This window comes from Fusarium fujikuroi, chromosome FFUJ_chr05, assembly GCF_900079805.1.
Source record: "Fusarium fujikuroi IMI 58289 draft genome, chromosome FFUJ_chr05".
Lineage (NCBI taxonomy): Eukaryota > Fungi > Ascomycota > Sordariomycetes > Hypocreales > Nectriaceae > Fusarium > Fusarium fujikuroi.
In genome coordinates this window covers 3,915,072-3,940,803 of record NC_036626.1, presented here as the reverse complement: position 1 = coordinate 3,940,803, position 25,732 = coordinate 3,915,072, and the positions used below count along the sequence as shown (strand labels likewise).

The 25,732-nt window shown below is 49.6% G+C and overlaps 10 protein-coding genes; 2 read left to right on the top strand and 8 right to left on the bottom strand.

The window, feature by feature from the left end:
- Positions 1–1,491: 1,491 nt before the first annotated feature.
- FFUJ_07987 (related to hexamer-binding protein HEXBP) lies at positions 1,492–2,259 on the bottom strand (the record flags this gene model as incomplete). XM_023578301.1 has 3 exons in its annotated part: positions 1,492–1,893; positions 1,942–2,105; positions 2,154–2,259. 3 exons carry the CDS (start codon positions 2,257–2,259, stop codon positions 1,492–1,494), a joined length of 672 nt encoding a protein of 223 aa, XP_023431131.1.
- Positions 2,260–2,322: 63 nt separating this feature from the next.
- FFUJ_07986 (uncharacterized protein) lies at positions 2,323–2,877 on the bottom strand (the record flags this gene model as incomplete). The annotated part of the gene is made up of 1 exon (XM_023578300.1): positions 2,323–2,877. One exon carries the CDS (start codon positions 2,875–2,877, stop codon positions 2,323–2,325), a length of 555 nt encoding a protein of 184 aa, XP_023431130.1.
- Positions 2,878–4,768: 1,891 nt separating this feature from the next.
- Positions 4,769–6,124, bottom strand: FFUJ_07985 (uncharacterized protein; the record flags this gene model as incomplete). XM_023578299.1 has 3 exons in its annotated part: positions 4,769–4,993; positions 5,044–5,348; positions 5,404–6,124. 3 exons carry the CDS (start codon positions 6,122–6,124, stop codon positions 4,769–4,771), a joined length of 1,251 nt encoding a protein of 416 aa, XP_023431129.1.
- A 1,578-nt stretch (positions 6,125–7,702) lies between these two features.
- On the bottom strand, positions 7,703–8,915 carry FFUJ_07984 (probable U5 snRNP-specific 40 kD protein (novel WD-40 repeat protein); the record flags this gene model as incomplete). XM_023578298.1 has 4 exons in its annotated part: positions 7,703–7,752; positions 7,802–8,557; positions 8,607–8,733; positions 8,784–8,915. The coding sequence occupies 4 exons, from the start codon at positions 8,913–8,915 to the stop codon at positions 7,703–7,705; spliced, it is 1,065 nt and encodes a 354-aa protein (XP_023431128.1).
- A 426-nt stretch (positions 8,916–9,341) lies between these two features.
- On the top strand, positions 9,342–10,086 carry FFUJ_07983 (putative protein BET3; the record flags this gene model as incomplete). XM_023578297.1 has 4 exons in its annotated part: positions 9,342–9,376; positions 9,439–9,447; positions 9,502–9,724; positions 9,775–10,086. The coding sequence occupies 4 exons, from the start codon at positions 9,342–9,344 to the stop codon at positions 10,084–10,086; spliced, it is 579 nt and encodes a 192-aa protein (XP_023431474.1).
- Positions 10,087–13,064: 2,978 nt separating this feature from the next.
- FFUJ_07982 (related to Som1 protein) lies at positions 13,065–15,828 on the top strand (the record flags this gene model as incomplete). XM_023578296.1 has 5 exons in its annotated part: positions 13,065–13,556; positions 13,716–13,882; positions 13,939–15,274; positions 15,323–15,619; positions 15,670–15,828. The coding sequence occupies 5 exons, from the start codon at positions 13,065–13,067 to the stop codon at positions 15,826–15,828; spliced, it is 2,451 nt and encodes an 816-aa protein (XP_023431127.1).
- Positions 15,829–17,433: 1,605 nt separating this feature from the next.
- Positions 17,434–18,171, bottom strand: FFUJ_07981 (uncharacterized protein; the record flags this gene model as incomplete). Its single annotated transcript, XM_023578294.1, has 1 exon — positions 17,434–18,171. One exon carries the CDS (start codon positions 18,169–18,171, stop codon positions 17,434–17,436), a length of 738 nt encoding a protein of 245 aa, XP_023431126.1.
- Positions 18,172–18,938: 767 nt separating this feature from the next.
- Positions 18,939–20,084, bottom strand: FFUJ_07980 (uncharacterized protein; the record flags this gene model as incomplete). The annotated part of the gene is made up of 1 exon (XM_023578293.1): positions 18,939–20,084. The coding sequence occupies one exon, from the start codon at positions 20,082–20,084 to the stop codon at positions 18,939–18,941; it is 1,146 nt and encodes a 381-aa protein (XP_023431125.1).
- Positions 20,085–20,824: 740 nt separating this feature from the next.
- On the bottom strand, positions 20,825–21,226 carry FFUJ_07979 (uncharacterized protein; the record flags this gene model as incomplete). The annotated part of the gene is made up of 1 exon (XM_023578292.1): positions 20,825–21,226. The coding sequence occupies one exon, from the start codon at positions 21,224–21,226 to the stop codon at positions 20,825–20,827; it is 402 nt and encodes a 133-aa protein (XP_023431124.1).
- Positions 21,227–22,598: 1,372 nt separating this feature from the next.
- Positions 22,599–25,321, bottom strand: FFUJ_07978 (uncharacterized protein; the record flags this gene model as incomplete). XM_023578291.1 has 4 exons in its annotated part: positions 22,599–23,273; positions 23,320–23,586; positions 23,633–24,846; positions 24,895–25,321. The coding sequence occupies 4 exons, from the start codon at positions 25,319–25,321 to the stop codon at positions 22,599–22,601; spliced, it is 2,583 nt and encodes an 860-aa protein (XP_023431404.1).
- Positions 25,322–25,732: the final 411 nt, after the last annotated feature.

The following is a 25,732-nucleotide window of genomic DNA, read 5'->3' as shown; positions in this document are numbered from 1 at the left end:
TAATTAGAAGGACAATTTCCCTTCTTTTAAGCCTTACCAGTGTTGTCATTCCATGCCTTCGATGAATTTGCCCTTGCGTACGCCTCTGATCTGTGCCAGATCAATATACCTTATACCAAACCATACCTAACAAAAACAACCTGTCGAGTCCTGACTCTGACAGGATTAGTTACCGAGTTATACATATCGTGTACCAACCGTCCAAAATGATGATCCCAAACGCCGAGACATTATGCTCTTGTCCCATGTACCAATACAAGAGCATTGCCGTGACAAACACAACGCCAGTCGTAGTACTCATGCTCATACTCATACAATACAATCTTCAGTCATCAACACATCTCGCCGCACACATTCTGCTTCGTTGATGCCACTTCGCTTCATTGGGGGTTATGGGTGCGTATCAAATCATTTACAACTCTTCTCGCCGCATCTTGCGCGTCTGTCACTAACCACCACTGCAGCCTCCACTCCTCATCCATCAGCCACGCCAAAACAATGAGCACAAGCAAACAGCCATTAGTAAGGAAGCCTCAGTACTTCAAAGGCTTCTGTCCTCACAAACTGTGTTGCTTGTCTGTTTGTTTGCCGTTCTGTAGAATGCCATCTTCCGCATCGAACGAGCTCTTCATGCATCAGCGCAATCAGAAACCCGTTACCCACAAGAAACAGCATCCTATCCCCTATGATCATTGATCATCTGGCCTTCAGCCCACCACTCTCACGCACGCATCCACTGGTCTTTTCTGCCGCCAGGCGACAACACAAGCTCTCCCGAGGCTTAATCTCACCCGCATCCTAGCGGGACATCTTCACTGATCAAAGCCTGAGTCTCTGCGCTTTTCTTTTCCAAGCTCAACAACCAACACATCGCCTCGCGGGGTATATCCTTCGCAGGGTGCCGTAATTTTCGAAAGTCGTTAAGAGCTACGTGACAGCGTCTGTCGTTCAAATCGTAGTAGTAGTCCTTGGGTGAATGATCCAAGGTTGTATCTGAGGAAAGGTGTCAGATAACGGACAAGCCGTTCAGAGACCCCCTAGTAACCAAGGATCCACGCAAACAAGTCTAGGTGAATGTTGGAAAAAGGAAATTCGTTGCTAGAAATCTTTCCTTGTCAAGTACCGACATTTCCTCGCGGGTCGTGGTAGCAACAATGCTGCATCGACTATGTACCACCGCTGGAACAATGTGGCATCGCTCAAGTGAAAGATGAAAAAGAGGTTCAAAGATGAATTCGGACGGACCGAAAATGACATGCAAGTCGAGGCCAGATAAGTGATGCTGGCAAATGCATGCTTCGGATCAAAGAACAAGAACCAAAACAAAGAAATAATTTGAGAGTAAGGATGTAGTGATATGTTCACGTGTCGGCATCAAAAAGAACAACTGTTGAAAAGCAAAAGTGTCGGCCATCCCAGAACGACGCTCTGAACCGCTGTTGGGACATACGCCACCAGGGGCATACACCAACAGCCAACTCCAGGGTTTGTTTAAGCCACGGGAGCGATAGAAGCAACGGGAGGAGCAGGAACGCTGCTGATATCAACCTCCTGAGGGATCTCGCCAACACCGGGAGCGTTCTTCTGAGGGCAGTCACGAGAGATGTGTCCAGCCTCACCGCACTGATAGCAAGTCTTGCCAGCAGTGTTGAGAGGACCGCCGTTAGGAGCAGTGCAATCCCGAGAGATGTGACCGAGCTTGCCGCAGGCATAGCACTTCATGGCCTGAGCCTGGCAATCACGAGCAAAGTGGTTGGGACCACCACACTTGTAGCAAGTGGCAGGGCGAGGACCACCGGCGAAACCACCACGGCCGTAACCACCGGGGAAGCCACCACGACCCATGGGAGCACCACGGCCCATAGTAGTACCAACAGGGTTGGGGCAGGCGCGCTATATCAGTTAGTTATGTCCATAATTCAGGGTAATGCCATCACATACAGCAAGGTGACCGGGCTGGCCACAGTTGTAGCAGCGGCCGCTGGTGCCGGTACCGCTCAGGCGGAGGGTAGGGCAGTCAGCCTGGACGTGACCAAGACCCTGGCAGTGGTAGCACTGCTTGGCCTCAGTGGTTCGGGGAAGAGGGCATCCGTTGGACTCGTGGCCTTTTGGAAATTAGATCAAGTCTGTCTTGACACATCATTGGCACGTACCAGGCTGCTTGCAGTTGTAGCAGAGACGCTCAGCAGAAGAGCAGACCTCAGCGTAGTGGCCAACATTGCCACACTTGTAGCAAGCACGTCGAGAGAGAGAAGACATTTTGAAGATAGGTCTGAATCAACAAAGTTAGTTACAGTATTCAATGCAGTGTTTAGTTGTGCATTATGGTGCTGCTGCTGTGTATCTGCTGTCGCCTAGTCGCCAGTATGGATATTTTGTCGCAACTCCAGGGTACATCAGAGCGGCATGTTCCATCGTGTCTTTGGTCCAACATGGAATGATAGATAATCCGTCCATTGATTGAGGTCGAATATGCCCTTGTAGGCGTCGAGAACCCAAGGTCGACGGCGACATGGGCTTGTTCCAAGTCGTCATAAGCTTCGTAGTGGCGCAAATGCCGTTGAGGCTACCGCAGCTCTTGTTGAACTCGGTTCCAATACTGAAGGTCGGGACAATGTGATTGTCCAATTGGTAGTCATATGATGAGCTCTGACAATCCGAGATCGTCAACCCCGCACTTCGAGTGTGCCGAGGGGCAACACCAAGATCAGAGCTCTCGAGAGAACCGGGAGATAAAAGGCGATATAGTTCGGACGCGGACCGTTGAAGGCCGGAGCTTGCGCCGGAATATCGGGTCGTACACGGAGGCCAAATACGGAAGGCTTTTGGAAGTGGGTTGTTGTGAGGCCGAAGCTTCAAACGAGGGATTTCTTGCATCGACGGATTTGAGAGCAGAAAACGGGGTTTGAATCGCAACAAAAATTCGATATTGATTTTGTATTCGATAAATTCGAGAACGGGGGCCAAAAGTATTTCGCTATTTGCGATAGGCGAGGCATGTCGAATATGGGCGTTGTTGTCGCGCAAAGGAGGGGCAGCAAAACACAGCAGCAGCACAAAACCAAAAACCGCAATGCAGCAACGCACGCTCTAGCATCAACATACCTTTATGGACTCGGAGGGAGCTTGATGGGTAGGTATAGTAGGAAAAGGGAAAAGTAAAAAACAACGATGGTCCAATAAGTGGATTTTGTTGAACAAAAATAAAGAATAGGTAGAGAGGTATCGAGACACCGAAAAATGGCACTTCAACACCAAAGAGAAACAGTATTCGTTATGTATGGTTCTTTGTTTTGTCCTAAATGGAATGGGAAAATGGGAATAATTTTTCGAATTAAAAATTTTTCAAAATGAGGGGAGCACCCAACCGCGGGCACACACACAGCGCAAGGAGCGAATGACACACACTGCCTGCCATTTCTTCACCATACGACTGGACAACCCCCGACCCCCGAGACTGACACTAACGAGGCCTAAGTCGAGTTACCACCCACAAACGAGTCGAATCAGAACGGAAACGGGATCCATTATGATGATTGTGGATGTTTGGGATGTGGGGAGGGGCGGACCTCGACTCAGGCTTGCTCAGGCTGGCTCACTCAGCGGCGCGACTGAAGTGGGATTAGTTAGCCAAGTGGACGGGACTTTTGGACTAACTTAAGAGGGAGGGAGGGGGAGGGGAAATGGAGTTGGTACATATTGAATTGCCTCGGTGGAATGAATATAGCTGTGTAACAGTTGTTGAACCTCAAGCCTGAATGAGCTCTGAATAAGTGTAGAGCGTGAATTGTGATTATACGCATCAGATAAAGTAGCTTAAGCATAACTCAGTCACTATCCAAGATCAACTCATTCTCATAAACTCACTCAGTCAACTGCAGAATCTCCCTTGACCCTCGCTTACCATCATCACACACGCTCTAAACGCGCTGAACTAAAAGGACAAAGGGCAGAGAAGCCACTGACTGGGGGTCGAGTCCACGCTCCAATCAGGACTAACCCTTGCCCTTCACATCTCGCCTCGAACCTCTCTGCTTTAGGAAAGAATGAGAGTTCACTACCTAGGGAGGAAGCGATGCTTTCCCATCTGGCCTCGCTGTGCCTGCCAAGCGAATTGATGAAGCACTGATTCACCTTAAGGTGTTCACGTGATACAGACAACCAACCTCATTCTCCAACTGGCCTATCATGCAAACGCAAAATGCAGATGGCTCCAACAGAATGCCCTCTTTAATGCGGTCTTTGTTCCAAGCTGGAATTTGGTTGAACCCTTTTTTTGGGAACTTTGATTTCCTGGCCCAGCTGCAGTTGGCAGGGGATGGGATATAACCGCGTGATGTCAAACCCCGGCCATGGCAACCCCACGCCTCTTCCGAGACTCGCCGCGAGATAATTACTCCCTGCTCAGTGCTCAAACGAGAGGGATAACCTGATCGCGAGATTGAGCAACCACCACCTGCTGAGTATCACTGCGACTGGGTCTCTAATTACCGATAGACAGGCACGAGCAACCTCACCTGAGAGCAAGCCTATAGTATTGCCTTTCCTATCTGGTATCTCGTATCTCATAGCCTGAACCTCAATTCCTTTCAAAAAGCAATACTATGCAAAACTTCACTAATATGTGATATCAATGCTGCAGATACTCGTGTACGCTGATTTGACAATGCCTCTGAGAGGCTCTGGGTCTTCAAATGTGTCTTCGCTTTCATATAAACCATGCACATTGCTCGCTATTATGCCCTGTGAAATTGTCCCTTGATGATTCCTACTCTGTTGGTACCCTAGCCACTCTACCAAGCTCCGATGGATGTGTTGGTAGAGGCACTTCAGTTGTAGGTGCAGTTGATCGAGGTTGCGCCTCGACTACATATGATATACCATCTTCAGACACATACGACGGTGGCCTGGGACCAGCTCGAGTATTAGGTCTTATTTGAGAAAGGTCCACGGCCTCGTTGCGCTGCCAGAACAGACGATCGGGATCAACTCGCTGCAAATTGTTAGCGTCATCCTGTCAAAAGTTACAGGCTAGATACATACCACTGTCTCACGCCATCGTCCATAGGCTGGTGGTAGTGTCTTTGTTGCTTCACTCTCCATACCGACAGCTTCCTCATCCTGCGCAAGAACAACAGGAATGGGAACAGGAGGTACAGCATATCGAGGCGCACGATACCGAGGAGGTCGATTTGCCCGCTCAGCGGCTTCGCGATTACTTTTTATTATTAGGAGACACAGTCTAATAAGACCGTGGAAGAAGAAGGCGGCGGCGAACAAGACGACAAGAATGAGCATGATGTTCATTTCGCGCGTGTTGACCTTGTGTGTCATGGAAAGGGCGAGATCTATTCCTGATCAGTATCGCAATTATACAGGCGGCACGATTGGGTCTTGACTTACAGACAGTGACGAGAATTATAAGAAACAGACCTGAAGTCAAACATCTCAGGATCTGTGCTCTCATGCGCCTCGATCGAACCCATGGTATACAGCCCAGGAAGAACTTGGGATGTCGCTGATGACTTCTTCGCGACCTGTGGCGGTCACGTTCTCTTTCATGGTATTCCCTCCTTCTTCGATGCCTTCTAATAGTTGATCCACCCAGGATTTCAGAGAGATGTGCTTCCAATGGGTCTTGAGGAGGGTTTCGTTGTCGTCTTTGACGTCGCGATCGATGCGATTCTGAAGGTGCAGCCACAGGTTCCGGTCTCGTCGGTGACTGAGATTCAGCGATGGGTAGAAGCGGCGCGGGAGAAGCTGTGGCAATGCGAATATCGTCGGATTGTGGTGTGGTGTTGTTACGTCCCCATATTCGCAGGAACCCCGGTACAGCAAATCTTCGAGAGCCCCCAGGGCGATTCGTATTCGAGTCTTGAGACTTGACGCTCTCGATCTCGGCGAGATGAGCTTGTCCCGTCATTGAAGCAGGTTCTCTCCGACTCAGCAACCGTGACAGGGGCGGAGGACTCGAACGAGGTTCTTGTATATTGTGCTGAGCTTCGACATCAACATTGACGTCGAGGTTGACGTCGCCTCCATTCGGACTACCACCTCGCTCCATCCTTGATCGTTGTATGAGATCAGCACGAAGCCTCTCCATGTCAGAACGGTTCAAGTCCATATTTCGACGGGGGCACCCGAGGCAGTATATAGATCCGTTACGACTCAGGTAAAAGCGACTAAGGCGGCGCTATCGTGAATTTTCAACAGTCCACGGGAGAACATAAAAAAGAACATACGATAAAACTACACGCTCAACATGAAAACTTGTACCATCTCGGTCATTATTAGTAGAGAAGGAACAAGATTTACAACAAGTAAATAACAAAAGGATTCAAGAACCTGTCTTGACTTTTTCTGAGACAACAAACGCCAAAAGGGACCGAACGAAGACGGCAGCGAGAGACAATAAAAGAGGGTCAGGTTTCGATAAAGCAAAAAATGGCACCGGCTTCAGTCATGATCTAATTATGTTAGTGGGCAGATGGCCCGTCGTTTGTCTTGTCGTTTTCACACGAGGTTCCCTTTTTCGACCCCTTGATTGAACTGAAAGGTTCAAGGACCCATGTTCAAAAACCTTAGCCTACGGGTCCTCCGAAAGGGACAAACCGCGTCAGGGATATCCCCCCTCTCCAAGGAGGAGCCCAGGTTCAGCTGTCGAAGGATGTACATAAACAACAGGGATTGAGGATGTGATTACTGTGCTGTACAATTTACGGCTGTTTGTGGCGATGGATTTTGGTTGGCTTCCACGAAATTAACCTGCTACAGTTGATAAGTTGCTCTAGCAAAATAGATTGGACGTCCCGTGCGTGTTGGAAAAACGTGGGAGGTGGAGATCTACAAATTACTACCCAGTCCGAGCTCTATCCAGGGGTAACCAGCTTCAGAGCTAGTCGAGATGCGGCTTATCTCTGGAGGTCGACCGTCGGCCTTCAGCTCAAGATGATGCCATCACATATTTTCACAATTACTTTGTGTTATGCTTAAACCGCAACTATTATGTCACGAACTTATAAGTTTCAGAGCCTTTTTGCCTTGTTGCATCTGAACGTCTCGTGTTGAAGTACGCCGCATTTTGCTTGGAGCGCCTCACAGCCAACCAGGGGTATGAACCTGAAACCCAAGTATTCTGGCTATATGCAGCTGTAACCTCACAATCATTGGATAGTGTCTGAGGAAGGGTTACATACAACTAACTTCATTGGAAGATAACATCTCCCTCGAGTTTTGATCGTGTTTGATGTGGCTTGTTTCTTCAAGGGCTTACTATTAATCGACTATTTGCACATATAGTATAAACATCCATGCGTGCCCCTAGCTCATGTCTCATCTTTTGATACAAGCCATAAACGCCTCCTTCACCCTTCCCAATGTTATCTCAAGAACTTTGTGCATGCTGTAATCCGCTTTTCTAGCCGTCTCCAGAGCTTCCCCAGATTGAATATTCATGCTCCCTAGCAATATTGGAGAGACTTAGTTACACAAAGCTCCCTGCGTCATCCTAACGGCTACACTATTCAGCCACGGTGAGGGTGAGGGGGATGCCCGTCCCTTGGTACGCCCTCAATGGTAAGCTTCAATGGCATAAAGGTTACCAGAATACTGAGCCCTGACACGGGAGCGCGCATCTCGTGGTTCAATATGTCAGGGAGAGTACGGGTAGTAGATTTAAATATCGAGTTATTGTTTAGCCTCCTCATTTCAACTCGCCAAGTAGCATTGTGCGGTCTGACGATGCAGAAAGTACTGTAACTTGTTAGTTCACCGCCTCGCAGAGGATCAGCAGAATACTTACGAATAGGCTCCTTGTTTGGCGAGAACTCTGCGCAGTTGACTGTGCCCTTATGACCGGGCAGCTTGTAAGCGAGCTTGCCTGTCTCGCTTGACCAGACCATGACTGTTCCATCTCCTGATGCTGCTGCAATTCTCTTGCCTTCTGAGTCCCAGCTTGCTCCGAGAAGGTTCTTCTCCGTGCCCGCTGTCGCACCGTCGAAGGTTCGAATCTGTCGTTCTGTTGGTGCAAAAGGTCGGATATCCCATGTTCGAACTGTAGAGTCCATGGCGTACGAGACAAGTGACTGAGAATCTGGCGAAACTCTTAATGAGGTGATGGTGTCTGAATGGCCGAGCATCGAGTATATCACCGACTTCTTGCGCAAGTCCCATACTCGAATATCGTTGTCGATGCCGCCAGCGTATATCTCGTTACCAGCCTCGGATACAGCAATGGCGGTGACAGGGAGCATGGTATCGATATAGTCGACGGCGTTCTTCGATCGGGGGTCCCAAATTCCAATTGTCGAGTCGTCGCTACCACTGACGAGTATGTCCTCTCCTCGTCTGCTGATGCCCACAGTGTTGATAACCTCCTCATGTCCAATATATCTGCGGATTCGTGTGCCCGATGTCAAATCCCAGCTCGCAAGGTGCATATCGGCCGAGGCACTGTATAGAATTTCCGAGTCGCGCGACCATTGTAAGTCCAGAATGGCACCGCGGTGACCATTTAATATTCCGTAGTTTTCACAGTCGCCATACGTTCTCCAAAGCACTACCACAGTCAGTTCGTTATCGCCTAGAAGGTATTGTTCTTGGCTCACTTAGTGATCTATCCATTCCACCAGAAGCAATCAGGTTGCCTGTAGGATCGAACTTTGCTGCAAAAATCTCGCCCGAGTGTCCTGAGAGTTGCATGACAGGAGCTTGAAGCCCGCTTGTCCTTGGTGCCTGCATCAGTCAGTACAGCGACCTAAGAAATTAGACAGTTTCCAACGTACAGATTGCACCAGCGCATTGCTTGACGCGTTCAGACGCGCGAGAGCGCCCGTAGAAGGGTTGACATTTTGTCGCTTCACGAGCGACTGAGAAGAGCTGGGATCCCCATCGGCAGGACGTTTTTCGGCGGACATGGCGAAGTTGAAAGGGTATCAAGGAAGACAACGATCGTATGCGACGCTGATTATGTGAATGCGCCAGCTTTTGCCGAGTTCAAGGGTTGTCAAGTGAGCTTAGAGCTTCCTGTTGCTTTACTTTTTGACGACGGCGGTGGTGGGCTTCATGCAAAGTAAATCGAGCTCCTGCGATTGATTGGTGGCCGGGCCGAAGATTGTTCCTGAGGTCGGTGTTTCGACCCTCCGTGCACCGACATTCCAGAGCGGTGTTGGCGCTACTGCTTCACCTCCCTGGTTCAAGCTACATCGACATAGCTCTGTTCACGTATGATATTGGAGTCTCTTCCATTTCTACGATCTTTTCACTCCTCGCCAACGTCCTCTTGATTGTAGAGCTCGGTCGCTGTTCAACTCTTCCACAACCCCTCCCTTACAGCCGCAATAATGGCGGCCAACAAAGCGTCCCGCGTGGGCGAGGAGTAAGTTCATCATGACAACTATTCAGTCCCCAAATTATTGTTAAAGACTAACCCGCTTCTAGAATCTGGAAGTAAGCGATTGCTGCTTGGGACCGCAACGGGACGCCTCTCTAACAGAGCAACAGAACTCGAATCGACAAAGTCAACGCTGAGCTCGTCACTTTGACCTACGGAACTATCGTCGCACAGCTATGCAAGGACTACGAGAGCGACTATGCCGAGGTGAACAAGCAGCTCGACAAGATGGGTTACAACATTGGCCTGCGACTTATTGAAGACTACCTCGCCAAATCCAACACCATGAAGCGATGCGCCAACTTCCGCGAGACGGCAGAAATGATCTCCAGGGTAGGGAGACTTAATGCGCAGCGTTAGACAATGACTAACGAGAGAACCAGGTTGGATTCAAGATATTCCTCAACATTACGCCCCAAGTGATGAATTGGACAAGCGAAAATGACCAGTTCTCACTGGTATTCGAAGAGAATCCCTTGGCCGACTTCGTCGAGCTCCCCGACGATGGTCGAGCGCAAGATCAACTTTGGTACTCCAACATTCTGTGTGGAGTGCTACGAGGAGCTCTGGAGATGGTGCAAATGCAAGTTGAAGCTCACTTCGTCAGTGACGTGTTGCGGGGCAATGACAGCACAGAGATGAGGGTATCGCTAATTCGATACATCGACGATGAACTGCCCCCCGAGGATGACTAAGAGATGCAAAAGGGGGGGGCTATGAATGTGATTATGTGACGACGATTTAGCAATTGCAGGACACAGATGGATGGGTGGCTATGAGAAATTCTAGATTTTCAGGGGGAGATGCCCCCAAATGATCGTCGACGGCATAGACGGCAAGATTGTGCCGATCACGACGATTGGCATGGAAGCAAACTTACTTATGGAACAAACTTCGTTTTAGCAATCTTGCGAGAGTTGGCTTGGGATCATGGCACGTGTAGATACCCATGGAAGACAGCTGTCAGCCACGTGCTAGGCTGGAAATGCCGGTTGATTGAGCTCACGCATAGTGATAGAGCCAGAATATTAAGATGAAACATTTTGCATTCGTTTTACTGGGCAATAAGAGCTGGTATATTGCGAGCTGAAGTTTGTTTTATTACGAGCAACTGCAGTAATAAATGAAAGCGAGAGCACCAAGACAACCAGGCCCTCGTCTCATTTAGTAGAGAGGCATCATGGATATTGGTTTTTAATTTCTCTCTGCTTCCACAAACGTATATTATGAGTTAATCAGCAACCGACACAAACACAATGTCAACTATCCACAAACGCGACGTAGATTGTTGGTAGATATCTCAACCCCGCCGGACATTGAACAGTTGAAGCTCCATCCCACAAGGGGCAGATTTTAGTAGATTGATAACGTCAAATCCCCGCGAAACGACGGATGATCAATTGGCAGTCAAACGGGATTTGTGAGTGGAGGTACCTGACTAAGGGAGGCAAGAAAACCCAGGGCTTTGTGAATGGGTGATGAAAAGATTCAACTAAGTTCAGGCAATTCTCAGCAGGCTTCCGACCCATTGATTTTGGCATCCTGGCTCAGCGTCAGAAGTTTTCTTGCTCTCAGACCATAATGACGGTAACACATATGCCTGAGGCAAAAGGGCTACCGTTATGTCTCCGATATCATGCCTGAGGTCTCAAGACTGGCGACATTTCGAGCAACAGTCCAAAAATTACGCACCTTGGTCTGAGATTTACGTACCAGAATGTAACGCGACAAACTCAGCGCGCCAATGGCGAGGATGGCCGTCTAGCCCCAGGGCGCGTCCCTCAGATCAAGGGTCCATTGTGTGGGGTGACGTGACCTATGATCATTCGGGTCCGCTAACGTGCGAACCTTGGTTGAGAGCCCCTGAAGAGCATCCACTACAGCTGCGGTCTAGGCCGCTGAGCGTCGCTGAGACGCGCTGAGCCTACTGAGCCTCACAGGGCACGTTGGCAGCCCTGTGCTTAACCCCGGTTAGAAGCCAGCCTCCCTTCTGTACATGTTCCATGTGCATCAAACCGGTCTCGGCAGTTTGTGGCCAAGTCGAATGTCTTTGAAGAGGATCACAGAGAACAATGAGGGACTAAAATAGTCAATTCTGACAGAATCTCGAAGGGGGTTTCAACGTCTCGCAATTGACTTCAATGTTTACGTTGGATTCGCTTATATGCGTCCCTTCGTTCTTATGATCGACCGTCCCGATTTCTTTTAGCTGCAAGGAGTCAAGGCATCCCAATTTGGTGGATCTGTCTCCAGGTCCCAGGGAAACCTAAGCTTTTGACAGACGGCCAGCCTTGTAATTTGTGTTTTTACCGTTTTGGAGCAAGGTCTGCTGTGCTTGTAAATTGCATGCATCTAACCATCGGAGGCGCATCACTGACTGTTGGTACCAATTCTAATATGCGGAGAGAGGGCTACATCACAATGCTGTAGTTGGGAAACGTTTGGTAAAAATAAATAAAGGTTTCACATGATTAATTGGCCGTTGTTCATAGACTCTGTCAATTGACAAAGTTTCAGGGAGCGATTCACAGGGAAGAAGGAAGAAGAAAAGTTTGACCGTCCTCCTCCTTTTCCTTCACTCACTGACTGGAGGGATTCCCACCGCCCAAATCAAGGACCGACCACGTTTTTTCACCCACAACCTCTGTCTTGCTCCCTTTTACTCGCCCTCACACCTTTTCCTCCTCCATCAAACAAAGCACCTCATTCCTCCTCGGCCGTTGTGCCATCTGCTTTGAAGAGCTCCAAACGGCGGGTATCCGTCGCGTTTGATAATTGCAGCCAGAGTTTGACATACGTTGATCAACCTACTGCATCTACCTTATACTGGGTCTCTCCCCGTCCTCCACTGTTCCCGTCCGTCTGGCGTTTGGATCGTTTCCGTTTGCTGTCGGTACTTGGATAGAAGGGCACTCAGCATATAATTTGGAGGTACCCGCTTGTCCTTGGGGGCGTTCCGTTGAATTCTCCAAGGTACTTGGCCTTTGCCCGAGCTGCCCGCAGAACCACAAGTACCCTCCCACCCCTGGCGAATGCCCAACCCCAGGCACTCGTTTTTTTACACTTAGCAACTGAGGCAGCGTCCATCACCTCAGGAAAGCACAAGCCCAGCGCCCACTTTCCACTCCCAGTTACCTCGACACTCCGCCAAATCCAACCTACACCAAACCAACCACACCATATTCATCCTCCATACTTCTTATCTCCTACTCATCACCGCGACATCGACTATCGGTCGACTATCGCATCGCGTACTATCGCACAACAGTGCACGCTACGCTTTTATCACTTTTGATTTCCTGCGATATTCCTTTCCGCCGATTGCCGACGCCTGACACGATCCTCCAATTCCCTCTACTCGGGCTCGCCTCCCATTCTGGTCTCCTGGTCTCGTGGTTCTCGCGATCCTCGCCCCCCCGCCCGACTGCGCGCCTGGCAACTTGGACCGCGTCCACGCCTCCTTCGCTGGTGATCCCCTCGCTCGCGACCTTTGGCTTCACTGCCCGTCACGTCCACGTTGGGACGCTATCCAGCGCTGCTCCGCCTGGTGGCACGCCCCCGTGGCTACACGAGCCCCCGACTGCTGTCGTCGCTGCAGCAGAGCCTATAGGCCTCTCTCTGTCTTCTCTCCGGTTACTTCTGAACTGTCATGGCCATGAATCCAAACGTCAACATGGCCAACATGAACCCCATGGGTGGCCCTGTTGGAGGTGCCCCCATGCCCATGATGAACAACGGCGTCGTCAACCCCCAGGCCGCTGCGGCTGCCGCCGCCGCGTCTCGCCAACAGGCAAACGAGAACCAGCGCAGCATTCTCAACACCTACATCTACGAATACTTTATCCGCATGGGAATGTACGATTGCGCCCGATCTCTCCTTTCCAGCGATCAACAGGTCAATGTCCTCGGTAAGGATGGCGCGAACCGTCGTCGCGACGAGAACGGAAATATCATCAACGGTGTTGGCGACGACCCCATGGATACCGATTCGAAGGACGACATCGACTCCAAACTCCCTGAAGACTTGCCGCCGCCAAAGCTTCCCATGCCTGCTTCCGACACCTCTTTTCTCTACGAGTGGTTCTCCGTCTTTTGGGACATTTACTACGCGCAGCGCGCCAAGAGCGGAAACAATACCATTAATCAATATGTTCAACATACTCAGGTAAGCCATCTTTTTTTTTCTGTCATGCTGCCACCCAGGGTACTCCAATCCGGCATCTCACCCACTCAATGGATGATGGTGTCAGATTGACTGCCATGCCCCTAACATTTGGTAACCACTTTGGCTGGTGACCAATGCTGACCCTCGGTGGCAATGTAGCAGCAATCCCGGCTAAAGCAGAATCAACAGCAGGAACTTCTGCGAGGGATGAGACCAGACATGGCTGCGCAGCAATATCAGATGATGCGCAACATGCAGAACGGCGGCATGATGAATATGAAGCAGGGCAATCTTGCCCGCGCCGCCATGGCTAACAGCCAAAATAAGTGAGTATCTTATTTCTCATCGTACTACAAGCCCCTCGCCTAACAGTGATATCCAGCCCTCAAATGATGCTACAGCAGGCCAAGCAGAACCAGATGCAGCGAGATCCCTCCGGTATGGATGGCCAAAACAGACCTTCTTCACCAACGTCTGGGGAGAACGCTCCCTCGCCTTCCAAGCGACAGCGCATCGACGGCGCACCGTTCAACCCTAACCAGCCTGGCATGATGCCTAATGGCCGCCCCGGTCAAGGCATGCCAGGCCAGCAGATGCCCGGAGGAGCCAATACTGCCGCCGCTCAACAAACCTTACTTGCCAATGGTATCAATCCTCACTCGTTACATCCTCAGCAGCTGCAGAACTTTGCCGCCGCCCCGCCCGCCGCTCAGCAAAAGTCGATCGCGACCTACTCGCAGAACCTGCAGCAACACCATGGTACTCAGATGGGAGGCAAGCAGATGCCCAATGCCGTTCCTCAAGGCCAAGGATCCCCAATGATGGCCCAGGGTCCCGATGGAACTGCTCTCAATGCGTTCTACAACCCAGGCGAGATGGGAGGCCCAGGCGGCATCCGGGCGGGACCTGGAGGTCCCCAAAACGGAGGGGGAAGCAACCATGCCCTCCAAGACTATCAAATGCAGCTAATGCTTCTAGAGCAGCAGAACAAGAAGCGACTCATGATGGCCCGCCAAGAGCAAGATACCGTCGGCGGCAATGGCATGCCCCGCGAAGGCCAACCCGGACAACCAGGTGGCCCTCCTGGACCCAACGGCCAGTTCCCGGATACTTCGCCCCAGGCCATGCGACCAGGTGCCTCGCCCAACCCTGCTGAGCAGATGAAGCGCGGCACACCCCAGATGAACAACTCTGGCATTCCTTCACCGGTCCCCGAGGGTGGTCAATCCCGTGGCTCTCCCAACCCGGCCATGAACTTCATGGGCAACCAGATGGATCCCAACATGGCACCTCACTTCTTCAAGCAGCAGATGGATGGCAACATGGGAGGCCAACCTCCGATGAACGGCGGCATGCGACCCCCTAGCTCTCACCCTGGTGCACCTTTCAATGGACAGATGAACCAGCAACAGATGATGGCCGCCGCACGACAACAGCAAGGCCAGCCAGGCCAAGGGCCTCAAGGAAATCCTCAGCAGTGGCAGCAAGGACCTAATGGACAGATGGTACCTCAGCAGATGCAGCAGCAAAGTCCTCAGATTCAGGGAACTCCCCAGCAACGATCGATGCCTCCTCCCCAAGCACCACCCGCTGGCGCAAATGGAGCCAACAGCAGGACGACCGCATCCCCTCAACAAGCAGCAGCTGCACCGCCAACTCCTAGCCAAACTAACAAGGCCGCGCCTAAGAAGAAGAAGGGCGAGACCGCCAAGGATAAGGTATGTCTAACTGGTGAACTATACTCTGCATGTACTAACAAGTTCAAGCGCGCTGCTGCCAATAAGAAGGCGAACCAGAACCTCAGCAATGCTGGTGCAACTCCTTCAAACGAGAATAATGAATCACAGGAGACTCCAGCTCCTGCGACACCCATTCAAAACGCCAATGCTGCCAACTTCAATAAGAATGGGCAAGCTGGCAACACCGGTCAGAATGGTCAACCAACGACTGGCCCAGCTGCTAATGCTCCCGCAGCTGCAACAACCGCTCCTCCTCCTCAGCCACCAGCTCCTCAGCACGACCCCAATCAAATGATGGGTATGGATAACAGCTTTGGCCCATTGGTACGTGCAATCTCCTTAGTGGTGAAACTAGATACTAACTCTGCTTACAGTTTGATGGCGGCGGCATGGAGTTGGCCAACCCCCTCAACTCGGGTGACGTGCTCAATGACTTTGACTTTGATTCGTTCCTCCACGACCAAGATGGTGATAACTCAGCCTTCAATTTTACGGAAGCATTCCCCATGGGAGATGAGATAGGAGCAGATTAATGACTTGCGAGAAACTTTGGGTTGGCTGGCATTACACACACGATCTTGGGTCAGACTTAATCAGGCATCATTTGTCACGGCGTTCTGAGTGGAAACTATATCATGGTCATTCGGCGATCTGGTCCTGGAGGTGAAATTCCCTCATGTGGTGGCTTCAGGGGAAAAGAGCACTTTTTGTTTTTTGTTTATGTTACCGACGCTTTCGCGGTGTTTGACTGAAACAGGTTCGACACAACTGACATGGTTCTTTCCTTGGAAACTTCACATTGTCCTACTTGGTCTCTTTCCTCTCTTGTCTTTTTGTTGTTGTTTGTTTTTGTTACCACACTTCGTCATTTTGCTTGCGGACCTGGGGTACATGGGTGGAAAAAATCCTGGAAGAGTTTCAGCAGATTTTATTTAAGGATGGAGGATGAGAGACGAAAGGGGGGGGGGGGGGAGGGCGGCTGATATCCCATCTGTGTAAAGTGTCGAAGTTTATTCATCCGGTGTATCCTTAAAGCTCACGGCGAAAAATTACATACCACGCTTATTGTTGCCGCCTTTTGTTGTTGCTTTTACTGTTAAGACAGACGTCACATCTTTTTCCTTTTCCCTTTATGGTGGTTTGGTTATCTGCGGCTACTACTCTTTTTTTTATTATCTTACGAGTTGACATGGTGTCATTTGTCAAAGATCAACATACTATCATAGTTACTGTCTCTCAGGTGGTGCAATAAAACGTCCCTTTGTCTTGTTCGATATTTGAGAAATGTGATGTGGCTTGTGTGTAGGTTTGGCTGTTGCTGGGTGAATGGTTGTACGATGGCTTCAAGAGGTAAGCGAACTTCTGACGTTAAGTCAAAGTCCAAAGCTGGTCTGAAGGCATCAAAAATTTACCCAAATCTTTTGATCGCATCGGATGGGTCGATATCTGGAGGTTTCTTGCCTTTCTTCGGTCGGTTACGAGGGTTTTTAGAGTCTACCTCTCAAATATCTTTACGTGGAGGGTATCACTTTTCATGGATTGGCTGACAGTACGTGTAGACAACGCAGCATCACGATCATTCTTAGCATGTAGACATGGCTTCTGGCTTATTGATAGCTATGTCGAACATCTCCGTACATCTTTTCGGGCCTCGTATGCCACTCTTCCGTATTTATTACTGGACAGGTTTATTGATATCTTCCTATTTCTCGGATGATCGAAGGAAAACCCATGTTCTGAAGAGGATCTCACGATTCCTACCAAAATTAACTCCGTTCCTTGTACTAAAGCATATCCGTTCCCACAAACTCGGTTGTTCGATTGCTACTCATCGGGGACAAGAATACCGAGACACTTAATAGCTGTGCTGCAGCTCCTGCTAAGCCAGTAGTCACTATCCTTCTTGTCTTCTGGACTTAGTTCTCGCGAAGACGCTTGTTGGGCCGTTTCTCATCATCAGGAACACCAAAGATATGATGCTTGGCTGCGTTAAACGTATCAACAATACTTTCGGCGATCTCGATAGCAGCGAGTGCGTGCTCCTGACCCCATTTGAAAGCTTCTTGGGCCATCATCGTGTGTTGGTGGATTTCTTGTGCCTTCTCCTGCACTTCCCGAATGCGTCGCTCTGAATCCTCCTAGGGTTTAATAGCGTCTTGCTGCATCTGAGCTTGGAACTCGGCAAGGCGTTGCTCAAAGTCGCTTCGGATACTGGCTAGTTGTTCGTCGTAGTTACGAAGGGTATCGGGGGCACTGGCAGGTACTGGCTGGGAGATATGAGCGGTGTCGGTGGCCACTTGAATGCTGCCCTTCTGATCTTCCGTCTCCGAGTCACCGTCATGAGTTAGAGTGAAGAGTGCGGTGGAAAACTGGCTCCGTGAAGAGCGCCCGACTTGTCCCCGAGGACGTGGATTCTTCCCCATGATGAGTTCCATCTCCCTCTCGGTGTCTTTCAGACGGGGGTAAAAAGGTTCCTGGACGTCAACTTGAAGATCCCAGTGACGGCCGAATTCCTCACAGACAATTCTGAGAGACTCGGACGGTGGAAAGATTGCATGTAAGACGAAGAAATAAGGATAGTAGAGCAGACGCACCCCTCTTTTAGGGCCACTTGACTGTCCTTTTATATGCTTGTATGCAGGGTGTCTACTGGCAGAGGGGGCATCGTTGATCCATCTGCCTGCTTTGAGATACTTATGGATCTCATGGATGGCTTGTGCTGACATGACCTTCTTGGCTTCCTCGAAAGATGATAAGACACTATCGACCTGAGAAGAGCGCCAGTCGAGATCTCCCTTTGAGATTTCGTAAGAGAAATAATCTCGAGTGAGGTTGTATTCATTACTAGCCGCTCGGCGGGAATCATTGTTCACCATGTTGATGGCAGCGCAATAATCGTCGCGAGAGCAAGAAACTGAAGTAGTATCAGATGCTGCAGAGAAAGAAGAGGAGTGTAACTTGCGAGTGAAAGCGCAAAGACGAGGAGTGAAAGGGCGGCAATCGAGACTCTAGAGGTTTGTCTTCTTTCTGGCTCTGTTGAAAAGATGAAAAAGAGGCACGGGCTAATAAAGAGGGAGAAAGCTGTTTGGGTTTGCGCCTGCCATACGCGATAGACAGGAGAAGGTCCAACGCGTGTGCGCCTGCAGACGGGAGTTGACACTGACTGCCAGTACATCCATGTTAAGAATGGTCGATGGCAGCAAATGGCAGATGTCTTTCAATATTCCTGCCAGATTAGCATTAATATATATCAAAGTGAATATGTACTACATTTCCATGTAAAATTCTACTGCGTCACTTGCTTCAGTACACAGACTAGGGGAGGAAAGAAAACACAGGTCCTCGATCCTAGGTAGATGACAAAAAGACTTAGGTAATATAAGGTAGGCTAAGCTTAGGATAACTTTTGCCAAGTTTATTATCTCTCGGTTATCAACAATTGACATAACTCATACATCATTAGTCTTTCCGCAAGTAGCTCTTCTATGGCTGAATTCATAATTCGTCTCGTCTTATTTGCCCTTTACCAACAGCTCTTACGTTCGGTTGCCCTTCCTTCCGCCAAAGGCGATGTTCTCTTGATCCCAAACTCTCTCCGTAACTACTCCTAGATCCAAAAGTCTTTTTGTATCCTTAAGGTAGCTCAGTCCTCACGAGCTCTCTTGTTGGTTCGTTGACCATTCTGGGCTGCGTGACTGGGACTCTCAGCAGTAGCATTGAACTCCTCGATGGGCTCGATTAGGAGATTCAAGACCTTGCTCTTTTGCTGCTGGCCGAGGGTCAGAAGACACTGGATCTTGTGGGCGGCCTCGTGCGCTTGGTTGGAGAATGATTGAGACTGTGAGAGGTGATGATGGGCCTGCTTCTCCTTCTCTTCGTACTTGCTCAGGAGAATCTGGAACTCACGGCATTGTTGCTGCGTATCGCGAAGTTCTCGTCGAGTCTCTAGCAGTTGTTCCACAGCCTGCTCATATCGCTGTTTGTACCCGAGATTGTTCATCTGGAAGTCTTTGTCCTTGAGCTGCTGTTCTTTCTCCAGGATCTCGCGCTCGAGGTCCGCGACACGTTGGTCGTACTCGAGGAACTTCTGATTGATATCGGCCAGGTGGGGGCTCATACCGATGGGAAGGTTGGTAATGGTCAATCGGCTGTGGCCAGATGTGCTAGGACCGGGAGGAGCAGCGACGATGCTGTCCTGGGTGGTTGGGGATGCGGCGGTTCGTCTTGCAGGCCCCGGGGATACGACTGCGACAAGGGATGTGGCAGGATGTGAGTGAACGGGAGCAGCAGATGTTCTCACCTGCTCAGAGAGCATGGCATGGTTTCCCAGTAGTAGTCGGAGTTCTCGCTCAGAATCAGGCAGGTAGGGGAAGAATGGGACCCCCGGAGTAGCCTGCATACCCCAGTGCTTAGACACCTCGTCATACAGCCTGCCCACTGCCTTGAGGATACCTTTGCCTTTGGGGTCGGGATCGAAGATTGCCTGAATGACAAAGAAATGCGGGTAGTAACGCGACGGTGTTTTAAATTTGCCTGTCCCCATGAAGCGCGCGTATGCAGGGTGGCTGCTGGCAAGCTTTGCCTTGTCAATCCATTCACCCGTTTTTAGGTACGCATGAAGTTCAGCAGTAGCTTGCCGAGACAATTTGGCTTTTGCTTCTTGATAATAACCACGGACCCTCATGGTCTGATCTCGAAGTTGAGCAAGATCCTCGCACCGTTCTTCTTCATTAGGAAATGCATAGGGCAGGACATATTCATCCTCTCCAGCATGACGGTCAGACGCCATAGTATCAGCCTAGTTATAAGAAAGAGCGAATAATAGAGAGAGAAGATCTAAGAAAGCAGTAGCTATTAGTATTTAGTTAAGGAGAAATAGGAAAAAGAAGGCAATATACTTTTCACTGCTTATAGAAAGCAATCAAGATGCAGTGCACCTTGCTTGCAACCACTCGGCCGAAAGAAAGAGAGTTCCTTTTTAAAAGAGGAAAGGACTCAACATAAGAGAAGGACTATAAGATCCAAGGATAGTATTTATGAAGCGTATCGAAAAGGGTGTTATGGTTGAGTGCCTTGAGGGGTTGCACTGCTTGCTGGTGATATGCTGAAGGCTAGCAGAAGCAAATGCCTACTATTTAGAAAGAATTAGTGCTATAGCATGCCGGAATTAAAATCGGCCCGGAACCAAACTTGATGGAATTTCTCTCCCTCTGGTAAGTAAATAAATGATTATATGTAGCCCTTGTTTACTTCTTGACTGACTGAATGGGATGCCTGTAACCAGGGACCAGTGATACCGGAATGATATCCCAACAATTAGGAGAATGAACCTATTCTCTCTGGACAATTAAGAGAAATTATTAACAAAACTTATGTATTAATGCTTTCCTCTAAGACACCTTATCTGGGACTTAGCTTGACAGTCATTCTCTGTCCCACGTATCACTTCCCAATATCCGTCGCTGATCATCCTTGTTACCAATGAACCCCCTTTCCCATGTCTTTGGCTTCAGTTTGCTTCCTGAAAAGCTATTCCTGGCGAGGCCGCTTGGGCTCTCTGCCGTCTGCGATCCCATCCACGGGACGCTTGGTCGCCGCCTTGAACCCTTCAACTCGGGAAAGGCTTCGTTCAGCCACTCTGTTCATGCACTGCTGACGCATAGAACTCTTGGCCTTGCGCTGTTTGTCGATCTCTTGGATCTCTATCGACAGCTGTTGGTACTGGCTGATGTCGTTTCGCATTTGACTCTGGCCGTTTTCCAGTGCATTTGCATATTGGCGTGAAATTGTCAGTTGATGCTGTGCGTATCGTAACTGGCCTTCATTCTCCCTCAGTTTGTTCTCAGCATTCTGCCGAAGATTGGATTCGTCCCGGACCTGTTGTTTTAGGTCGAAGTCTTGTTGTTGCAAGGTTCTCAATTGTCCTTGCATTCTTTGCAAGTCCGTTTCGTGTCGTTGCGCTCCGACTTGAGCCTAATTGCTCAGTTCCGCTGACAGCCTCGCAACAGACTCGAGATGACTCCTCAAGGCCTTTTGTTTTTCCGAGTTTGTGTTGTTGTTGTTAATGCTGTTGTGAGCACCGATATTGCCTTGGGTCGCGTCGCTGACTTGTCTTCCACTTGGGGCACTCGGTCCTTGGATGTTTCCCAGAATCAGAAGACGCTCTTTCTTCGAGTCTGTGAGACGCGGATAAAAAGGCTTGTCCGGGGTGATATCCATACCCCAGTGTCGAGAAACCTCTTTGTACATCCCGCGGATGGCATGGCATCATGTATAGGCTCTCCACCTACAACATATATGGCCTGGATGACGAAGAAGTGTGGGTAGTAGAGTGTACTATTGTGGTGAGACTTTCCCATGAACCGCCTATAGTCTATATGGGCACTCGCCAAATGACTGCTCTGGAACCATTTTCTACCTACCTATCTTTGAGGAGGTACTTGTGTACCTCTCCTGCCCCATCTCTCGACATGCGCCCCTTTTCCTCTTCAAAAGAAGCAAGGACACGATTCACCTGGCATCAACGCCAGGCAACATCGCCGCCATGCTGGGTGACATGCCTTTCAAACTGGGCGGCAGTAAGGACGTAAGCAGCACCAGTAGACTCTATAGTATTTGATCAGATAGATGCTAGGGAAAAGGGATGCCTTAAAAGTAATCTCTGTTAGTATCAATCCTGTAAAAAGGAAATAAAGTAAATGTAACTTACTGGCAGTATAATAGGGATAGCGGATCAGATGCGATAGTCCTTTATGATATCGGCTTCAACTCTAGATTGAGTAGGCCACTTTGATCAAAGAGAAGATTGAAAGAGAGGCAAAAAGCTGAGATTCTAAGATGAAAGCTTTGGTGTGTAAGTGAGGAGGTTAATTGAGAATAAATACTTGTCGGAATTGTGATGCCTGCATATATCATGCTAGATCGCATTTATGGTGAATCACTGATATTTTAAATAAGCTTGGTGCCAAAGCCTAGCCGATAATGGATATGCAGCCTGCACTAAGACAGATCACTGCTGGATCTCAGAGATTAAGCAGCTGCAGGAGTTAAGGATGTCTTTGTGTGATTAAGCCTGCAAACTGTTAGGACAGTGGCTGCTGGTGTTCTGAACATCCAGTTGGTATGAGATCACCATAGAAGAAGCCAGGGAATCGTAAAAGAGTATCTGATGAGATGGTATTTAAGATATATGTATGTATGTACGTGCGGCGGTAGTGTGATACCCCCAGCTGAATATGATAACTCCCCGACCATGCATTCTGGAACGCTTGCTGATGCAACCCAACGACACCCGCAGATCAATCTACAGCCAAGTCCTACTCATGCTGAGTCTCTTGTAACTGCTCACCCTCGGTTCCCCATACTCCCTCGCCGTACTCAACCCCTCATTCTCCTTTCCAGGCGAGTTGTCCTGGAAAAAGTAATGGTTCGCACTCGGCGCATACGCAACCTTCCACGGAACAACAAGGTGTCTCTTCTCAGGACCTCCACCACAGCTGCCGTGGAACGAATTACTTGGCGGACTGTTGATCGCCAGAGAGAATAAATTCTGTGGTTCGGTGAAGTCTGTTACTAGCCCGGAGCGCATGATGAAGTAGCCCAGACAGAATAAATTGATGGCGAAGACGAGGACGAGGACGACGTAAAAGATGTTCTGCCATGATTGAGTGTGTCCGGATGTGTATTCCTGTGTGATGAGAGATGCGTTGAAGGGTTGAGGAAAACCAGGTGCTGGGATGAGGTTTTCGGGGTATGCTTTAGGGTCCTGATCCCAGTAGTGACGGAAAGATGTATCGATGGCACTGATCATGATGAGAGAGCTGGAATACACAGCAAGGGCTTCGGCAAGTGAGGGATAAGAAGCTGGCATCTTGGGTTCATGAAGGGCAAGTTGAGTGAGGATACGAGCGTTGGAAGCATTGTTGTTAACAGAGCCACCATTAAGATCCATAGACAAACGCCATTGATCAGCGAGCCACTATTGTTGTCAGTCTTGTTCATACAATGGACGAGGTGAAACTTACCTTCCAGTCAAGAGAGGGAGCAGACCAGCCTTGGTCTGAAGGGAATGATCGTCGATAAGCATTCTCGTCGGCGTCGTCTTCGCAGTGAGCTTTCATGCTGGCACCGGCGATACCGGAGATGTTGAATTCGGTAGAACAGTTGGGAGATACCCATGATCGCAGTTGGCAGACGGTGTAGTTTTTGCTCTCGGGTGATTTGCCGAGGGTGTAGATGGCGTCGGCAGCATAGACGGTTGCGTTGGTGAGAAGATTGAAGTCAAAAGGGTACTGCGATATGTTAGCTACGACATTGGGATGTGTGTGGATGACTTACCATCTGGAAGACAGGAGGTCGACGTTCGTACTTTGGTCCCCATCTGAATATATCATCCACATCAGTCCGGTTAAGATAATAATCCTTGTTCTTCCCATCAAGTGGCTGAGGAACTTCGCCCGTCCAACCAGACCAGCCAGTCTTTTGACCAGGGATATCAGTGTCATTGACCTTGGCATTAGGCCACGTCGTATAAACAAGAGGCGCAAGTTCCTTTTTATCCATGTCGACACACAAGACGTTGACAGATGGTGAGACAACGCCTGCCCGAACAGTGTACTCTCCCACACCAGCGAGATCGTCAGGTTGAAGAATTCCGTTCACTTTGAGTTTCGAAGCACCATAAACACCGGGGTGAGGAAGGGCTAGAGTGACATTATTGATAATACGCCCTGTTTCCTCAAAATGCGCTTCAACGTCGCCGTGCTCAGTCTCGATCCAGGAAGAGTACATCGTAGTATTATCGTGGAGTAGTGTCGTTCCACCAGGTCGTTTCTTCAAATCCGATGAGATTTCGGTTCCGTTTTGGTTCAGGTTCGTCCACATATTCATATAGTTAAGTAAATTCCTGTAAGATTGACCCGAAAATTGAACATTCATGCACGACTCGGCGGCATGGATATCTTCAGTGATGTTAAAAAGATACGGGCAATCCTCACGCACATAAGCTGCATTAGCATACGATGCACGCACATATCCAACAAGCTCCTTATGCTCCCAGCTCCCAGACTTCAACTTGGGCGAGACCATCGCATCAGAAGCAGTCGTGTAAAACGCAGCTGCAATCGTAGCGGTAAGCGACAACATGCCCAGAAGCGTCAACGACGAAGAAGGCAGTGTTTCGAAGTGAGTGATGAGTGATCCAGGCTGAATAACCCAGTTCCTCATCGTCATCTCAGCAAGTGACATGCCATGGGCTTTTCGAATAAAAGCTCTGCGGGTGAGAACTTGGCCTAGGCATGAGACGAAGACGGTGACGAAGGACATTTCGATGGTCTTTGCTAGTAGTGCTGCAAGGGTTGTTGCTGTTGATGGTGAGAGGGATGCGCCAGAGGCGATTTTGTGTCCCCATCTTGGCTGGAGGATGGCTGTGACGAGCCAGATTCCACTGCCGACTGTTGAGTAGACGGAGAGGACGTAGATGGTAATTGAGAGCCAGCTTGATCTTGGCTGGTGAATATCTCGCGTTGTTGAACAACCCTTTGGGGGTTCCGCTGTTCAAGTAAGTCTCACACCTTCAACAACAAAATGAGAAAACTTACCAAACTTTTTATAAAAGATCTCATCATCAAACTCATCATCCATCGCATCCCCCCTCGGTTCCACAATCTTAGGAAGTTTCCCGCCCTCACTCATCTTGACTTCTCGCTCCATGGTCCTAGGCATATCGATCTTCTTCTCATCACCACGCGGCATAGACGGGGCCCAAATCTGAGAGTACGGCTCAGGCGTTCCTTGAGAATCAGCGACTCTGGGACTGGAAGAAGAACTCCCCGCCGGGTGCCCTCCAAGCAGGTTATGAAAGGAATGCGGTGTCTCGGGAGGACTGCTGCCCGTTTTTGCTTCCGGCGAGGGGCTGTGAAGATCGGCCATTTCGTGGGGCATTAGATGATGATAGCCGCTGCCAGAGATTCCGAATATGTTTATACCGGAGGGCTTGCGGGCGTGTATGTCCTCTGACTCGGCCATGGCGAGAAGAGAGGTTCCCTTTTTCTTTTTGTGTTTTTTTTGTCTATGGAAGGGGATTGCAAAATTGGACCTGGAGAAGCTGGGATGAGGGACCCATGCTAAATCCTGTCAGATTGTAATGCGTGTTGTTGGGTTGGGTCAATTCCTTCGGCAGGGATCGCTGGGCGAAGGGTGGCGCAAGCAGTATAGAGATTGAGGGATGTAAGACACAAAGAAAGACACCAAGTTTAAGATCGGCAAGGAGTGATGATCTTGGATTGCGGGTGTGTTCGTGCGCGGTTGGGCCTCAGTTAGCCTACTCTACAGTGAAGAAACAAGTCAAGCTCTGCTCTTCATCGAGGAAAAACAAGAATGAATTGCCAAGACTGTTGGTTATGAAGGATTGCTGAGAAGATGATGCAGACCCAATTT